The 19,587-nt window shown below is 37.9% G+C and overlaps 1 protein-coding gene across 1 annotated transcript in view; it reads right to left on the bottom strand.

Annotated features, from left to right (window-relative positions):
- O-fut1 (O-fucosyltransferase 1) overlaps positions 1-549 on the bottom strand; it is a 48,237-nt gene extending 47,688 nt beyond the window's left edge. Inside the window, exon 1 of the mRNA XM_085825861.1 lies at positions 417-549. Within this exon, the coding sequence (XP_085681987.1) occupies positions 417-528 (112 nt within the window). The 5' untranslated portion in view covers positions 529-549. The remainder of the gene's footprint in view (positions 1-416) is intronic.
- Between the last annotated feature and the right edge of the window lie 19,038 nt (positions 550-19,587).

The raw sequence follows: 19,587 nt of genomic DNA on the forward strand, positions 1-19,587 counted from the left end.
TTTTTAGCTTAAGCTTCGTAAGCATGTGTAACTAGTGAGGTACTATAGTCGTTAATTTAGACTCTCACTGGATGACTCTTTGCAAGACCACCTCTACAGAATTGGAGTAGTGGATTTCCCAAACTGTGTTCTGTGTGACTCCAATCAGCCTATGATTTTTGAATATTTAAATAATTGAATTGCACTTTCTCGGTACAAGGACACTGTTAAAAAAAAGTAGTGTAGAGCCCGTGAACTAATGGCTTACGCACTAATTTCTGGCATTTGTTCGTAAATATTCGTAAATTAATAGCTTTACGACAACTTCACTATATTTCGAATGACAAATTAAAATCTGGAATAGCCGGCACTCAAACGTACGAAATACTAAAAAGGTAAGCGAAGTTATTATTATATGAAAGTTTTATAATACTGACCCATGCAGGGACAATACAATATATAGCCATTTGGATCAATTTGCACATCACTCAATGTTAAATGAACATATAAACTTATCAAAAACACATTAACTACAAATAATACCGCCATTGTTAAACTAAAACTTGTGTATTGCCATTAGCTTGATCTAAAAAACTAAGTTTTCAGCTGTGAGGGTTTACTACGAATGATAGTACTTGAAAATTTGGGTGATATTCTTTTCATATTAAAGCTAGCAATTAAAAATTCATTATGAGCACATAAGCGTAGCATTCATGTCATGTGCCGTAATGAAACATATCTTAATATTTAAAAATATAAAAAATAAGTCTATGAATTTTGCAGAACTGATCGACTCCATCCAAGGTTCTGGGTAAGGGCTACTATGAAACAGAACCCAGAACTTTACCCAGACAAGCACTTACCCAGAAGAGCTTACTTGCACATACTCGGTATCCATGTACACATCGACCTAAAAAAACATCCCAGAATTGCACAAAAATGGCATTGCGCACTCACTTGACTTTATCCATGTACACATCGACTTATTTTCACTTAAAAAGTCAAAGAAAATTGAAAAAATCCAATTCTTCTTACTCTTGTAAAAAGCGCTAAACAAATAAGTGGGCGATTCTGCACGTTACCCCAAAATCTGCTTATTTACAAACAGTTTCAATTTTTTAATCATTTTTTTGTGTATAAAGACGACAGCAGCTGGTCCGTGCTTGCATGTACCACACATGTGTTTCAGGAATTAAATAACATGCTTTATTTAACTGTCGTTTCGCAGGAAAGTACCTACCTGCTCTAAAAATATAAATAACAGCCATAAAGGTTATTCTTTTCTCACATTCAATTTCCTGTTTACTTAAGAACAGAACATTACCTATGAGCCATAAAGTTAGTCACACAATTTTTGCCAATTTACACAGTCGTCAATTAGTTGAATGAATTAGATGATAACAAGCGTAAGTTAAGAAAAATATTACATAAAAATAAATGCTTGTATAGCTTTGAAAAAGTTTCAATCTCATACAAAGAAGGGTTTTGACATTCAAAGCTGCTAATGAAAAGCAAAACTTTTTATTTTCCTAATACAAAAGTCCGATAATGCCCTCATTTACCCATTATAGAGATAAGATTTAAATTAATGTAATTAACAATTAATTAGCCAACATGCAGTCACCTGCTGTAATGGGATCACCTGCTCATATTAGATAATATAAATATGCGAAATATTTAAATTCAAACAAACTTTTGCACAATTTACAAACGAAATTTTACACAAAATTAATCTTACACATTATACTGAATGTTATTAGCCACTTTATTTTTAAGAAAACTAAGCTAAGTAAATATAGCACCACTAACACATATTCGTTTATGCAGATGATACGGCCATCCTAGCTCAACACAAACGCCTGGAAAACTTAGTCCGAAACATTCAGAGTTATCTCTCTAGCCTTGAGCACTGGCTCATCACTTGGAAAATAAAAATTAATGTTGCTAAATGTGCTGCTATGATATTCAAACGTAGCCCCCTCCCGTACCCTTCCATTAATATTAAATTCTTTGACGACTATGTTCCCTGGTCAAACTCTTACAAGTACCTAGGAGTTGTACTTGATTCAAAATTAACCTGGCGCCTTCACATTGAAAATGTTCTCAACAAAGCAAAAGGTGCCAGAGCCCAACTTTACCCATTTTTAGCTCGAAAGAGCAATCTGTCAATTAAAAACAAAATCCTTCTCTATACTTCCATAATAAGACCTGTCTTTATGTATGCATGTACAATCTGGGGTACTGCTGCAAAAACTCATGTGAAAAAACTTCAATCTTTTCAAAGTAAAACCTTACGTATGGCCCTAAACGCAGCTTGGTACGTCCGTACAGATGTGATTCATTCGGACCTTAATATTAAACCAGTTGATTACCTTATCAAAAAACATAGTCAAAATTTATTTCTCAAAATTGAACAGATTGATAACCGAGCACTTCAGCAGATGCCAGCCTATGATCCTACTATTCGCAGCTCACAGAAGAGACCAAGAGCCGTGATTGGCCGAGAGTTCGGCATCTACCCTCCATCTAAAAGGGCAAGACACGCCCTCTCAACATCAGTTCCAGCTCCCGCGCCATGAAGGAAGGAAGTCTCTTCAGCGAGCTGCCATATAATTGCTTATTACCATCTCTACATGCAACCAAGATCTTCAAGCAAAGTTATCAATCTGTTCGCATAGAGTCACATCTCCCGCAGATTTTTTAAAATCTGCCTATGAATATTTTCAACGCGTTCATATTTATTATTTGCACTATCCTACACAAGCCACATGCCAATGAGCCTATTAATCTTAAAATCTTTCCTCTCCGCTTTCTGCTTTAGTGTTGTATTGTGTATAAAAAATTTATAAAAACCAAAATAAGTATAAAATATAAAATACAAAAAAAAAAAAAAATTATAAAACCTAAAAACTTTTAAAAAGTATTATGATTCTTAAGTTTTTATTATCTCATCTCTATCCCTAAACTTTCTTGAGCCAGTGGCTCCCTCTAGTGTGCATCAGGTAATTCACTTATGCAAAATTTTTTCTCATTTCTGCTCGCTTTTAGTAATTCTGATGAGGAGGTAAATGGTTTTGAACCATAGGAACTCCGTAATTTTCAAATCATTGGCATTGGCACATATTCGTTAGCATTTCAAGCGATAGCAACATAAGCACGCGATCTTCGAACATGAGCAATTGTGATCGCTTGGATGAAATCCATTTGTGAGGGCTTAAACGAAATTCCCTTTTTCCCTCTGTCTTTCAGAAACCCGAGCGATGAGCAAAAGGGAGTTTGGGCTCTAGACACTTGTTAAGCACTCGGGAAAGCGAGTCCTTAGTGCTCGAGCGAGTACTTGGTGCTCAAGCGAGTACTTAGTGCTCCGCTCAATTAGTCATCTAGAACTCCTTGATCTTATAGACAAGCATCAATTTGGTTTCCGCAAAGGACACAGTATCACACATCAGATTCTAAATATAGTTGAATTTATCGCCCAGGAATTAAGAAAGAAGAACGGAGTAGAGGCATGCTTCCTCGATTTTGAAAAAGCTTTCGATCGAGTGTGGCATGCTGGCTTACTTCATAAGCTTTCTAATTTCGGTGCTACTTTGGTAGACGGTTGCACGGATTTTGGCGATTTTCCTTTGGCGAGTAATACAACTTATGGTAAACCCATTGCTGGATATGTTATTTATGGTAACCGATACTTTGTTGTCATATTATTTAAAAAATAATGCGTTTTATTGTGCATAAATTCCGTGTTTAAAATATTAATTATGGCTTTTAAATATTAAAAATCAATTTAATTTTGCATTTTTATTTGAAATAAAAATTTTATTGTTTATCATATTTTATGAAATTTTATGTTGTGGATGATGTAATCAATGACGTCACCTTACTTTAAAAGTAATTCGTTTTAATATGTTTAATATGTATAAATTTAATCTAATGTTTTAAACATTATTTATGGCTCTTAAATATTAAAATACAATTTAATTTTGCGTTTTTTAAATGATTTTATTATGTATGAATTTTTAAATAATTTTAATTCTAGCCGTGATGTAATAAGCTCTCTGATTGGTTATAGAATATTTGTGCATTAACGAGCTGTAATCAGCTCCCTGATTGGTTACTGACAATTTGTGCATTTCCGCGTCGTTTTAAAATTTAATTTATATCTTCGAATTCCTTCAAAGATGTTATCTAAATTATGATTCTGATTTTTTATTGTGGTACTTATCAATAAACAACAGGTTAAACACTCAAAAAAAAGGTCTTAGAATATATTTCTTATATTTCATCCTGTCGCTGACTTTAAAACTTCTTTCCTTCAGATTGGGGGACGATGATTCGTAATAGGCGAGAGGAGCGGATGTGGTTTGAACAATATGAACTTCGTCCTCAGCCGTCGTTCTCACTCCAAACGTAAAATATCGTTTCGTGAGAAAAATATTCTTCCACCGAAAACTCGTGCGCGGATCTGTATATCGCCGGTCTGTTTGAATGGGCCGTCTCAAAGCTCGATCCATCCGATTCCAAGAGAAGGGAGATTCCTCTTTCGTTTGTTGCGATTCGAATAAATTTCTGTATATATTCTGAACGAGCAGGTTGGAGGATTCGACATCTTGGTTGAAAGAAACGATCGCTTGATGAGGTGGTAAATGCGGAATAAATGTCGCACAATGACACGCCAAAAAAATTTTCAAGTTGGAGATTTGCTTTAGCGTCTTCAAATCCTCCCCGTTCGAAATCCGTTGAGTTGGAAAAACGTCTAATAGCGACATGGCTCCCAATGGAAAAGAAATGATCTCGCCCAGTACTCTCGTCTTTTTATATATCTATATAGACACACACAGACACACATAGAGGATCTATGACGTCCGTTTTATTTGTTTTTTTTTTGTTTCTCTCTCTCTTCTTTCCAAGAAATCTTATCTCCATGACCTCTTTTTCTTTTCTTAAAAAGATGAATGTGTGTGGGAATGAGGAAGTGAAAGTAATAATTTAATAAACAAAAAATTATCCAACTATGACCTTCTTTTTTTTTTCAAAGTCAACCTTTCCAATCCAAGGACGTCCAGAGATAGAGGAAGCAGGGAGAGAGGAGGAGGAGGGAAGGGAAGGTCACACTCTTTTTCTCTCTATAAATAAAAGGGGAGAGCCCCAAAGTCGTATTTTTGTCCAAGTGGATCATGAGGAGGCATCCCCAGCTCACTACGTGTATTCCTTTCAAATATAAATATGTTGATCTTTCCTTTTATATCATCCAAGGAGTCGTTTACCTGAAAGCCTCCGATTTTTCAAAATGTCCGGGTTATTATACCGTGGGGAGTTATCAAAAGATGCGGGACGAATTTTTGTCCGACGAAAACGTGTTGATGGCTCGTGACATTCCACCTTTGGATGCACAAATTTTGTTAATGAAACGAGCCAAATATTTTTACACGTCCCACTTTCTAACCGTCTCGCAAATGAATAGGATTATGGATCGTCTTGAGAAGACAAAAGGGATTCTCGTTCATTTTAGTGAATGGTTGCATAAATGTTTGCACGAACCTCTCTCGATCGAGAAGACTGGGAAGAATACCTATTATATTCTTCTCGAGCACTCTCCTCCTTCGTCTCATCATAGAGAGGCCACGACTTTTGAAAAAATCCTCGAGCAAGAAAAAATAGAATGGTGGAACAACTACCCCATCCCTCTCCCCGAGCATCAAGAGGAGCCTGTTCAGAAGAAAAAGAAAAAAAACCTTTCCAAAAGCCTATCCTCATCCTCCTCGATAATGATGGGGATGAGGAGAAGGCTGTTCAGATTCCTCTCCGTTTGTCAAAACCCGTCGAGGATGAAAAACCTCTCCCTTCCTCAAAACCCCTTGAGGAAGAGAGACCCCTCGAGAAGGAGAAATCTCTCCCATTGTCAAACCTCCTCGAAGATGAAAAACCTCTCCATTTATCAAGATCCCTCGAGAAGGAGGGACCTCTTCCTTTATCAAACCCCCTCGAAGATGAAAAACCTCTCCATTTATCAAGACCCCTCGAAAATGAGGGACCTCTCGATTTGTCAAAACCCCTCGAGGATAAGGGAACCAAAACTTCTCTCTCTTTCGAAGAGGAGGGACCTCTCAATTTGTCAAGACCCCTCAAGAATAAGGGAACCGAAAATCCTCTCCCTTTCTCAAGACTTCTCGAGGAGGAGGAGGAGGAGAGACCGCTCCATGTCTCAAGACAGGACCCCCTTCTATCTCTTGAGGATCCGAGGGAAACGATTCCTATTGAAAAACCATCTATCGACGATCCCCAGAAAAGGTCTTCGGAGGAGATTAGACTTCCATGTAGAAAACGAATCTGCCACAATCATAATAATAATAATAATAATAATAGTAATAATAATAATAATAATATACCCCCTTCTCAACAACAGAATACTACAACATTTGCAGATAAATGCATTCAAACCAATCCCTTTATAGTAACCCTTTTGATTGGAGAACCCGTGCATTAGCCTCGAAAAATAAAATGAGATTCTAGACTGTTTCTATGACCAGAATGTTAAGCCAATAGATAGGTCTAGCTCAGAATTTTTCTTTTTAAAAGAAAATAAATAAATAATCCAAAGACTATTCGTAAATATAAATGGTAAAGTCTTGAGTCGGCTGGAAAAAAATTTTCAGAGCTGAGAAAAATTCTACAACTCAAAAAAAAAAAAAAAAAAAAAAAAAAAAAAAAAAAAACCACCTTTTTGTTAATTTTTATCATGTCTTAGACATGATAAAAATTAACGACCCCCTTCCCTTTTCGTCTGGGAATGTTGTCTCACTCTTTTGAAAAACAAATCGTGATTCATTCATGGAATGATTGCCATTAGAGAAAGGATGAGTCATGGTCTATTTTTAGAAAGGGTGAGACATCCTTCCCAGACAAAAAGGGAGGGTCATTAATTTTTATCATGTCTAAGACATGATAAAAATTAACCAAAAGTTTTTTTTTTTTTTTTTTTTTTCATTAGAGAATTTTTATCTCAGCTCTGAGAAATTTTTTTTCTCCCAGCCGATTCGAGACTTTACCCATTTGTTTTTAAGAATGATTTCTCCCTGATCTATTATTTAAAAATTCCAAGTTTCGCTTCAGAACCATCTGTGCTGTTGAAGAAGTAACATGATATATGTATTTTTTTTTAATGAGTTCTGTCAAGATTGAATTGTGCAGGATCGACCTTGCGAATTTCTTCTCTGTGTCTTTAAATAATAATGATACCGAACCGCCTTTTGTAGAGCGCAATGGAAAAAACCTTTTGTATGGTTAGGACAATTCATGTGTTCGATCCCATTGTATTTGAGAATCTCTTGCGTCGATCCCGAAATGCAATAAATGGATCTTTGCAACCATTTCTCTAAAAACTGCCGTTTCATTTCTCCTCGCACCCAAATCATGGAAAAGGGTTCCGTCAACATCGTTAACACCCATGGAAAATAACTGTACGGAATTTCTCCTTCGTACCACGACAAGCCGTGATAATAATCACTCGCCCACACAGCGGTTCGTTTTTCTTTCTCGGTGAGCATTTGCCATGGAAACGGGGGTTTAAAAACAAATACCCCTCGAGAAGTACCGTCCAGTGTGACGTAAGCCAATTCTTTCACAATAAAGGCTCCTTGAGAATCGTAGAAACCTTCAAAGTCGAGCACGAGTTCCATGTTTTATATTTCTTTTTCTTTCCAAGGTGACCTTTATTATTATGATGATGGACGTGTATTGAGATACGCACGATATTATTCAAAAAACAAATATATATACGAATGTGACCTTTCCCAGAATTCATACGACCTGTCACGTGCAACCTTCTCTCTCTCTCTCTCTATAAAAGAGGAGACGGCGAGAGAATGCTATCCTTTTTTTCCTTCAGGACACACAGCGAGAGAGAGGGAGAATTTTGTTTTCTTTTTTTCCTCAATTGAAGAAGATGGACATTTTGAGTGCCAAACCTCTCAAAGATTCCTACATTGTTCTGGACATGGAATACTTTCACTGTTATGATCCAAAGACGGGAGATATATGTTTCATCTTGAAAGAACTGGGCTACATCACTTGCGATTTGACCTTATGCGGATCCATGATTTTTCTCCCTCCTGTCCATTACGATGACTTATCGTCCCGCAATCAAGCTGTGGTCAACCAGACTACAAATAACCGACACGGCCTGCAATGGACCGAGGGTCGTCTTTCCTACGAGCATCTTCCTACGATCCTGAAAATACTGACCGAAAATGTGGAGGTGATCTACGTCAATGGATACGATAAAGCCGAATTTTTCAGCAAGCTCTGCCAGCGATCCGTTTACGAGTTTTACATCCCAGGGAAAACCGAGTGGCGGAACAAGTCGAAATGCAAGCGACACCAATATTTCCAAAAGATGATTCATTGTGCCGAGAACAAGGTGAGAAATTTTCCATACCATTTGATGGAGGGTAGTTACGTTTTCCGGAAATTACATTGTTACCCCTCCGAAAGCAAAGCTGTCGAAGACGAAGAGGAGGCGGAAGAATCTCCCCAGGAGAACTCGTGCGACGATGAGGAGGATGAGGAGGAGGAGGATGAACTTTCTAATAATAATAATAAATGTCTAAGTTGGGATGCTTTAGAGACCCAAGAATATTGGTCTCAACCCTTATCTCACCTAGACCTGAAAGAGGATCCTCAAGTGTACTCTTTGTGGTCCTCTTCTAAAATTTGGTCTTGGAGAGAACCCTTGAATGTTCATGAATGAAATGGTATGTAAATCCCTAGAGAAAAAAAAATAGAAAAAAAAAGTTCCTTTTTTTGTAATATGTTGATTTCTTTCCAATCCCATTTCTTTTCTATAACTCCAGCCCAATCGACGAGAAGAAGACGAATTTTCCAAGTTACACAAGACGAATCTTCCAAGTTACACAAGGCGTAGAAAGATTTCACAAGGATTTATAAATCACACGCTCCCACATGATATATGTATAGAGAGAAAAAGACCCTCTGTTCTCTAGCCAATACGTCAAGACTTCCCTAAACTAAGAGAGATGATGAGTACCGAGGAAACCTTAGCAGAGCAAGTGGAAAGACTTTCAAAGAGATTAGAAGAGTTAAGACGGGATAGATTTACAGTTCCGCCGACTAAAGAGGAAATTATCATCGATTTCAACAAACCGCTGTACTTTCATCCCCTACCCCAAAGAATGAGACGAGTGGACTCGCCGTTGAACAGTTCCAATGAGAAACAAAATGTCACTTATTTGAATAGCCAATTTCAACACATGAATATTTCATAAGTATTTTTTTGTTTTTTTCCCTAAAGCGTAGGGAGATCGGATCAGTAGTTTTTCCCTTTTCATCGTCGAAAAAGATTGGGAGGAAAAATCTTTCTCAGCTCTCTCAGAAAAATTTTTCAGCCTTAAAGAAAAAAAAAAAACTTTTTGTTAATTTTTATCATGTCTTAGACATGATAAAAATTAACTCTACCCCCCCTTTTGTCTGGGAATGTTGTCTCACACTTTCTAAAAATAGACCATCACTCCTCCTTTCCTAAAGAATAGAATTCCAAGAATGGGATCTGGTCTATTTTTAGAAACGTTGAGACCCTATTTCCAGACAAAAGGCGGGTAGAGTTAATTTTTATCATGTCTAAAGTTCAGGGTCCATCCATCTTCTTATGTGAAACGGTGACCCTGACGAGATCGAGATAAACAAGTCCTGTGATTTGTTTTGTAATCTTGACGCGATCCAAGAAAGACTTTTTGTTATTTTTTTTGAAATAGGCGGGGGGTGGGGAGAGAAAATGTTCTCACGACCCTCAGATATCTTTTCATAAATATATTTTTTATCAAAGTGTTTCTTTCATTCCGATCCTTTTAAGAGGTTGGAATGACCCTGACATTTAGATGGGGTCGCGATCCCGACAGATGTCGCGCGAGTATAAAAGTGTGTATCCTCCGCGAGATTTCTTCAGAGAACAGAAGAAGACGTGAACTGAGCTGGTAAGTCCCTTTGGTCCTATGAATATGGTTTAATCATAACTTCATTTAAAAAGACCTCTGAAACTTTGAAACTTCTTAACCCTTTGAAAAGAAAAATGTCTCTTTCAAGACGACGACTCTAAAACGTTTTATTGTTTTTTTCCCCCTTTCTAGATCTTCCCTGTTATACATATATACCTTTTCGATTCTCTTTTTTGCTCCTGTTTGTGGAAGACATCACCGTATTCATCGCCATGGCGTGTTCAGAAAACTTTATCGTGCTCGATCTAGAGGGTTTCCAGTCCTACAACCACAAGAAGGGTGAATTTACCTACGTTTTAAAAGAATTGGGCTATGCGACAAAAGATTTTTTGACCGTGGGATCGTTGACGTTTGCTCCTCCTCACCCCTTCCACCAACTGAATGAAAAAAACCAAAAGACGAATGCCTGGCTGACGAGAAACCGGCACGGACTTCGTTGGAACGAGGGTCAAATTCCCTACAACCATTTAGGACGCATTCTCCAATCGCTCACTCACAGCTTCTCCACGATTTATGTGGTGGGATGTCAGAAAGCTAAATTCTTTGCTAAAGCCTTGGATTATCAAAAACCCGTGACGGAAATTTATGTGCCAGATGGAATCATTTGGAAGTATCGGGAAAAATGTGCCCGACATCATCAAAGGATGAAATATTTCCATTGTGCCGAAAACAAAGTGCGCAATTATCGATGGCATATTACGGAAGGAGATTTTCATACCAATCACGTCTATCCAGACGGAACGGAGAAAGAGGAGAGGATTCAGGAGGAAGCAGACAATCCTCTGCAAGCTTTTGATAAGGCCTACGATCAGTTAGAGATGGATCCGTCCCCAAAAGCGTACGATAACCTCCTCCAGAAATGGGATAATCTGTCCTGTTTCCAAGTGATGGAACATCCGGATGAGCATACGCCTTTAAACTTGATGGGCTCTTCTTCTTTGTCGTCAACTTCCTCCAATAACTCGAGGAAGACGGAGGGTTGGGGAGACATACCTGAAAATATTCCTCATTACGATCCAGCAGCCTGTTGGGACGAACCTTCCAAAGAATCTCATGAGACCCCCAAAATATCTTCAGAGGATCCAAAGACAAAATCCACTGAGTGTTGGGACAATGAACGGACGACTCATGCTCTAAAATCCACTAAGACTATGTCCACTGAGTGTTAGGACAATGAACAGACGACTCATGCTCCAAAATCTACTGAGACTATGTCCACTGAATGTTGGGACAATGAACGGACGACCCATGCTCCAAAATCGACTGAGACTATGTCCACTGAGTGTTGGGACGATGAAACCGAAAAGACGACAGAGAATTGGGATGACCGTTCTCAAAAGTATTTGAATTGATATATACATAAACTCAGGAGAAAAAAAAATAAAGAAAAGATTTTTAGAAAAAGTAGGGAAAGGTTCTCCGCTTTCCCTATATTTATGGAAATGGACTGAGAAGAGAGAGAGAGAGACGAATCAGGAGACCAAAAAAAAAATGGGTCTTGGAAGGAATGAGTGCAAATGCATTCGATTCCTTCCGAGACCCATTTTATTTGGGTCCCTCTCTCATCCAATCTTGGAAAAGAACTTTGTCCTATTTTTCTAGGTCCATTCAAAAAGAAATGAATCTATCCATAAATTTTCTTAAAAGAAAAAAAAAACAAAAAGATCCATTACCTCTTGACGGTCCAAAGTCGAGAATCTTGGAAAACGTTATCCACTCTCTCCATCCAGTCAAGCTTCTCTGCAGAAAATCTAGTAGGTGCATCTGCATTCTTGAACACCCGGCAGTTATTATTGGACGCGAAACGTCGAATGCTGAAATAGTTAACAGTGATCCCATTCTTAAAGAAACGGGGATGTTTTATTCATCCAGTCGAGTGCGGAAAAATTTCTGAGAGCCGCAGAAAAATTTCTCTGGCTGAAAAAAAAAAAAAAAAAAAAAAAAACCCTTTTAGTCTGAAAATTGATGTCTTCAATTTTTCAAAAATTGAAGACATCAATTTTCAAATTTTCAGACTAAAAAGGGGGGTAATTTATTTTTCAGAAACTTTTCCCAGCCGACTCGATGTGAATAAAACTTTACTGTTTGTTAAGAATGTTATTTAATGGATCGATTTCAACCTATCGAGTTTCGCTTGAGTTTTAGATGTGAATAAAACTTTACTGTTTTTTAAGAATGTTATTTAATGGATCGATTTCAACCTATCGAGTTTCGCTTGAGTTCCGGCCGTGCTGTGGGCCCACCTGGATACAAGTTTTGCCCTTTTGGAATAGAATTTCCGTCAAGGTAGGCTACTTTTCCTCTTTTTGCATTTTTCATGTCATTTCATTTGTATTACAATATACTGAAAACGGGCGTTCGAACTGATTTCTAGGCATTTTCTATACAAATGGAGCTCGATCCAAGAAAGAAATGATGTCTTTTTTTTATTTTGTGGACTGCCAATTTGTATTGGAATATACTGAAAACGGGTGTTTGAGTCGGTTTTCAGTATATTTCAATACAAATTGAGCTCGATCCAAGAAAGAAATGATGTCTTTTTTTTATTTTGTGGACTGCCAATTTGTATTGGAATATACTGAAAACGGGTGTTTGAGTCGGGTTTCAGTATATTTCAATACAAATAGAGCTCGATCCAAGAAAGAAATGATGTCTTTTTTTTTTTTTGTGGACTGCCAATTTGTATTGGAATATACTGAAAACGGGTGTTTGAGTCGGTTTTCAGTATATTTCAATACAAATAGAGCTCGATCCAAGAAAAAAATGATGTCTTTTTTTTATTTTGTGGACTGCCAATTTATATTGGAATATACTGAAAACGGGTGTTTGAGTCGGTTTTCAGTATATTTCAATACAAATAGAGCTCGATCCAAGAAAGAAATGATGTCTTTTTTTTTATTTTGTGGACAGCCAATTTGTATTGGAATATACTGAAAACGGGTGTTTGAGTCGGTTTTCAGTATATTACAATACAAGTGGAGCTCGATCCAAGAAAGAAATGATGTCTTTTTTTTATTTTGTGGACTGACAATTTTGTATTGGAATATACTGAAAACGGGCGTTCACGTCGGTTTTCAGTATATTTCAATACAAATGGAGCTCGATCCAAGAAAAAAATGATGTCTTTTTTTTATTTTGTGGACAGCCAATTTTGTATTGGAATATACTGAAAACGGGCGTTCACGTTGGTTTTCAGTATATTTCAATACAAATGGAGCTCCATCCAAGAAAAAAATGATGTCTTTTTTTTCTTTGTGGACAGCCAATTTTGTATTGGAATATACTGAAAACGGGCGTTCACGTTGGTTTTCAGTATATTTCAATACAAATGGAGCTCCATCCAAGAAAAAAATGATGTCTTTTTTATGTTGTGGACAATCAATTTTGTATTGGAATATACTGAAAACGGGCGTTCGAGTCCTTTTTCCGACTATTTCTATACACATTCCACTATATTAAAATGACGTCATGGTTGAGTCCAAACAGAGTCGTCCCCGGACAGAGTCGTCTCCGGACAAAGTCGTCCCCGGACAATTTTATACCGAATTTGTATAGAAATATACTTAAAATGGGCTTGGAGGGGAGGGCGCTTTCTAGTATATTCCTATATACATTCGGTTGCATTCAGAAACAAAAAGAATGTCTTTTTGAATGGACAGGATGATTATGGAAACCGGATCTCTGTCTCTCTCTCTCTCTCTCTCTCCCAAGATTGGATGAGAGAGTGCCTCCTATTTGTATTGCAATATACTGAAAACGGGCTTTCGAGTCAATTTCTAGACTATTTCTATACAAATGGAGCTCTATTTACGAAAAAAATGATGTCTTTTTTTTATTGTGTGGACAGCCCTATTTGTATTGCAATATACTGAAAACAAGCGTTCGAGTCGGTTTCTAAACTCTTCCTATACAAATTCCACCATCTATATAGAAATGATGTCATCGTTGAGTCTAAACAAAGTCGTCCCCGGACCATCTTGATGACCAGACATATTGCCTTTTCAACAGCCCACATTATTCTGAACAAAAACGTGGACTACTTTTATAGAAAAGAGAAGAATTGAAAGTGAAAGTCAAAAAGCAAAATGGGATCGGCTGGGAAAAATTTCTGAGAGCCGAGAAAAAATTCTGAGTCAGAAAAAAAAGAAAAAATATATAATATATATAATATATATATTATATAATATATATTATATAATATATATTATAAATACTTTTTGTTAATTTTTATCATGTCTTCTAGACATGATAAAAATTAACTAATTCCTTTTGTCTAGGAATGTTGTCTCACCGTTTCTAAAAATAGACCATGACTCATTCTTTCTAAAGAATAGAATTCCAAGAAAAGAATGGGTTCTGGTCTATTTTTAGAAACGGTGAGACAACATTCCCAGACAAAAGGGGGTACATTGAGTCTGTGCTGTAGACTCTGAACACCCTATCGGTCACCGGTAATATATCTGGAAGGAAACCAAAAAGCTATCCACTGTCGTTGGAATTGTGTTCACTGGAGGCTATTTCTTTTTTTCGCAATCTCGCTTTTAGTTTTCTCTGAGATTCTTTAGAAATGGGTGAAGATGGGTAGCGTGAAGCGGGGGACACCTGGATCAGGATTCCCGATTAGGGTAGAGAGGGAGGCGTTTTGCCTTTTCAACAGCCCACAGTGTTCTGAACAGAAACGTGGAATGCTTTTATAGAAAAGAGAAGAGTTGAAAGTGAAATTAACTCACCCCCTTTTGTCTGGGTATGTTGTCTCACCGTTTCTAAAAATAGACCAGAACCCAGTCTTTTCTTGGAATTCTATTCTTTAAAAGGATGAGTCATAGTCTATTTTTAGAAAGTGGGAGACAACATTCCCAGACAAAAGGAGGGGTGAGTTAATTTTTATCATGTCTAGAAGACATGATAAAAATTAACAAAAAGTTGTTTTTATCATGTCTAGAAGACATGATAAAAATTAACAAAAAGTTTTTTTTTTTTTTTTTTTTTTTTTTTTTTTTACATCTCATAATTTTTTTCTGAGCTTTGAGAAATTTTTCCTTGCCGATCCCATTTCGTTTTTCGACTTTCACTTTCAATTCTTCACTTTTCCTATCCACTGTCGTTGGAATTGTGCTCACTGGAGGCTATTTCTTTTTTTGCAATCTCGCTTTTAGTCTTCTCTGAGATTTTTTAGAAATGGCTATACAAATTTCACCATCTATATAGAGATGATGTCCAAACAAAGTCGTCCCCGGACCATCTTGATGACCGAATATGTATAGAAATAGTGTGAAAATGGGCTTGAGGGCCGGTTTCTGGACGATTCCTCTACAAATTCGGCCGCATCCAGAAAAACAAGAATACATAGTTTCATTTTGGGTGGACAGGAGATGATAAATTTCTTTTCTCTCTCTCTCTCTCTCTCCCAATATTGGAGGAGAGAGTGGCCCAAAAAAATGGGTCTCGGAAGGAATCGAATGCATTTTGAAATGCACTCATTCCTTCCAAGACCCATTTTTTTGGTGTCCTGATTCAACTCTCCAGTCTATTCAATAGGGAAAGTGGAGAACGTTTCCCCTTCTTTAAGCGACTGGAGACCATATCGCATCATCATCATCATCATCACCATCACCATCGTCCTCTTTCTGATACTTTTCAACGAAGGCTTGATGTCTCTGGATGATTTTGGGGAGATGATGGATCCCGAATTGAGTGATGAAAAAGAGAGGACTCTTTTTCCTTTCTTGTTCGTCTTGCACAGTCTCTCGGAGGGTGATATACGTTTCCCCGTCCTCCTCAATTTTCGTCAGAGGTCTCATGAATATTTTACACATCCAAGGGAAGAGCGACTTGTTATGCAGGGATTTCGAAGCGACGAAGGCCGCTTCATTCGAAGTGAGGACAATCTGGTTCGGTTGACCCCATTCTTTGGAGTAGTTGTCCAAATCGCCTAGTCGAAGAAAATGGTGTCGATTAGGAAAAAAGACTTGGAGAACACTCGTCGTATGCGAGACGTTCGTAGGCAAGAGAGTCAAGATATCTTTGGCATTCCAGTACAGGAATCCTAGATCCACATACGCGTGCACGTAATAGTCATCGTTATATTCCAGTTTGAGCAGCATGGCTTTTGTATTTTTTTTTCCGTTCTCAAGGCGAAACACTCGTCTGATATGAACAAGAGCTCGCTGGCGATCCGTTTATATAGACTCCTCAGAGAGAGAGGGAGAGGGGAGGAGGAGGAACAAGGTTGATGAATTCTAAATTTAAAAAAAAATGATAAAACATGAGTGTTTGTGAAAGGACATAGAGAGATGATTATAAAGTTGTTTGATTTTTTATTTCCTCAAAAGAAAAAACCAAAAGGGTCCCATTCCATACGACATGGCCTTTGAGAAGGTGACGGGGTCATGTGTCTACAAATTTGATAAACTCTAGAATAAAAAAAAGCTGTCATCACGTAGCTTTCGAGAAAGAAATGACAGGGGTCTCTAGGAGAAGGTCATAGGTAGTATACAAAGGATGGTTGTTTCTTTCGTTCCTCTCAATCCCATGACCTTTGAAAAGGTGACGGGGTGTTCTTTAGGAAAAAAATAGAAGGTCATAGAGAGAGAGAGGTAGACAAAGTTGATTTTTTTTTCTAGAAGTCAACCGTCACGTCGCCCATCACGTGGTCTTCTCGTATATATAGAGAGGCGAGTGGAAGACAGACTCTATTTCCCAGAGAGAGAGACTGCTGTGCGTATCCATATTTCTACTCAAGATGATGATCCGCGTCTTATATAATGAGTTTGTGAGCATTCGCTGTTATGTGGATGACGGAAGATTGTTTTGGAACGCTACGGACATTTTGCCTCTGATTCATACTTCCAGTAAAAGAACCTGGGACATTCTCTCCGTGTTTTTCGACGAACACCACGTCTTCAGGAAAATAAAAGATCTTGAGAGTCTCGGCAGTTCTCAAGAGGGATATGTCCTCTCCAGCGAAGAAATGTTACATCTGGCCGAAAATAATCCTAAAAATAATCAGCTTCTGGCCTGGGTGTATAGCATTTTAACTCAGCCGCTGGTTCGAGTTGTACCCAATCAACCCGTTTACCGACTGCTCTATCCGGGGGAGAAATTTCCCTTCATCACCCTCTTTAATCTGGGAGTGCGCTACATACCGCCTCATCCAGGCATGACGGATTCTTCTACTTACCCTAAACAATATGCCAGCGCTTATTGCCAGACAGACCCCCGTCAAGAAAAGGTCGTCGAGACTCAAACGGATCCTCTGGTGGTCTCTTTAAATGTCACTAAAGTTATCACCTTCTAAAAAAATCAACCACCACCACCCAAAAAAAATTTGCTCCTCCTCCAAATTTTTTTTTATCTTCTCGAAAGAAAAAAAAAGAAACTTTTCCATCTAGCCTCTTTCTTTCAATCCCTCTTAAGAGAGAGAGGGAGGAGAAAAGAAAGAGAGTTCTGAGGAGGCAAAAGAAATGGGTCTGGAAGGAAACGGGTGCATTGCGAGAAAAAGAGGGTCCTCTTTTCTTTTCTCGAAATGCACCCTTTTCCTTCCAGACCCATTTTTTTGATCACTTCTTCAAACCAATCTTGGAAAGGTGGGGATACAATAAATTGTGCCTAAAGTCCATTTCGAACAAGACTGGATTTTTTTTTGAAAAGAAAACATAATGTTATATATAGATAGCTAAATCTTTATCATGATATTCTTTAAGAATTTCTTAGCCAAAGAAGGGGACTATAATTGAAGAATTTATGAATTTGGGAACATGTCACCCATGACAAATCTAAAATCTTGGAAGTGGATACTGGAAAGCCCCGCTCTGATTATAATTCTGAGTTCTAGCATGGGACATTTTTTAGATCAATAAGCTAAACTATTTTTCTAGTCTCATATTCTCTCGTGACTAGGGTTTCAGATTTGGGTAGAGAGAGACACTGTTCTGAACAGAAACGTGGAATGCTTTTATAGAAAAGTGAAGAGTTGAAAGTGAAAGTCGAAAAACGAAATGAGATCGGCTAGGAAAAATTTCTCAGAGCTCAGAAAAAAATTCTGAAATGTAAAAAAAAAAAAAAAAAAAAAAAAAAAAACTTTTTGTTAATTTTATCATGTCTTCTAGACATGATAAAAATTAACTCACCCCCCCTTTTTGTCTGGGAATGTTGTCTCCCACTTTCTAAAAATAGACCATGACTCATCCTTTTAAAGAATAGAATCCAAGAAAAGACTGGGTTCTGGTCTATTTTTAGAAACGGTGAGACAACATACCCAGACAAAAGGGGGGTGAGTTAATTTTTATCATGTCTAGAAAACATGATAAAAATTAAAAAAAAGTTTTTTTTTTTTTTTTTTTTTTTTTACATCTCAGAATTTTTTTCTGAGCTCTGAAAATATTTTGCCAGCCGATCTCATTTCGTTATCATTTTTATTATTTTAGAATTCACCAACCTTGTTCCTCCTCCTCCCCTCTCCCTCTCTCTCTCTGAGGAGTCTATATAAACGGATCGCCAGCGAGCTCTTGTTCATATCAGACGAGTGTTTCGCCTTGAGAACGGAAAAAAAAATACAAAAGCCATGCTGCTCAAACTGGAATATAACGATGACTATTACGTGCACGCGTATGTGGATCTAGGATTCCTGTACTGGAATGCCAAAGATATCTTGACTCTCCTGCCTACGAACGTCTCGCATACGACGAGTGTTCTCCAAGTCTTTTTTCCTAATCGACACCATTTTCTTCGACTAGGCGATTTGGACAACTACTCCAAAGAATGGGGTCAACCGAACCAGATTGTCCTCACTTCGAATGAAGCGGCCTTCGTCGCTTCGAAATCCCTGCATAACAAGTCGCTCTTCCCTTGGATGTGTAAAATATTCATGAGACCTCTGACGAAAATTGAGGAGGACGGGGAAACGTATATCACCCTCCGAGAGACTGTGCAAGACGAACAAGAAAGGAAAAAGAATCCTCTCTTTTTCATCACTCAATTCGGGATCCATCATCTCCCCAAAATCATCCAGAGACATCAAGCCTTCGTTGAAAAGTATCAGAAAGAGGACGATGGTGATGGTGATGATGATGATGATGATGCAATATGGTCTCCAGTCGCTTAAAGAAGGGGAAACGTTCTCCGCTTTCCCTATTGAATAGACTGGAGAGTTGAATCAGGAGACCAAAAAATGGGTCTTGGAAGGAATGAGTGCATTTCAAAATGCATTCGATTCCTTCCGAGACCCATTTTTTTGGGCCACTCTCTCCTCCAATATTGGGAGAGAGAGAGAGAGAGAAAAGAAATTTATCATCTCCTGTCCACCCAAAAAGAAACTATGTATTCTTGTTTTTCTGGATGCGGCCGAATTTGTAGAGGAATCGTCTAGAAACCGGCCCTCAAGGCCATTTTCACACTATTTCTATACATATTCGGTCATCAAGATGGTCCGGGGACGACTTTGTTTGGACATCATCTCTATATAGATGGTGAAATTTGTATAGCCATTTCTAAAGAATCTCAGAGAAGACTAAAAGCGAGATTGCAAAAAAAGAAATAGCCTCCAGTGAGCACAATTCCAACGACAGTGGATAGGAAAAGTGAAGAATTGAAAGTGAAAGTC

This window comes from Stegodyphus dumicola, chromosome 10 (genome assembly GCF_044657685.1).
Source record: "Stegodyphus dumicola isolate Sdum_Otavi_A_Nest chromosome 10, ASM4465768v1".
Taxonomy (NCBI): Eukaryota; Metazoa; Arthropoda; class Arachnida; order Araneae; family Eresidae; genus Stegodyphus; species Stegodyphus dumicola.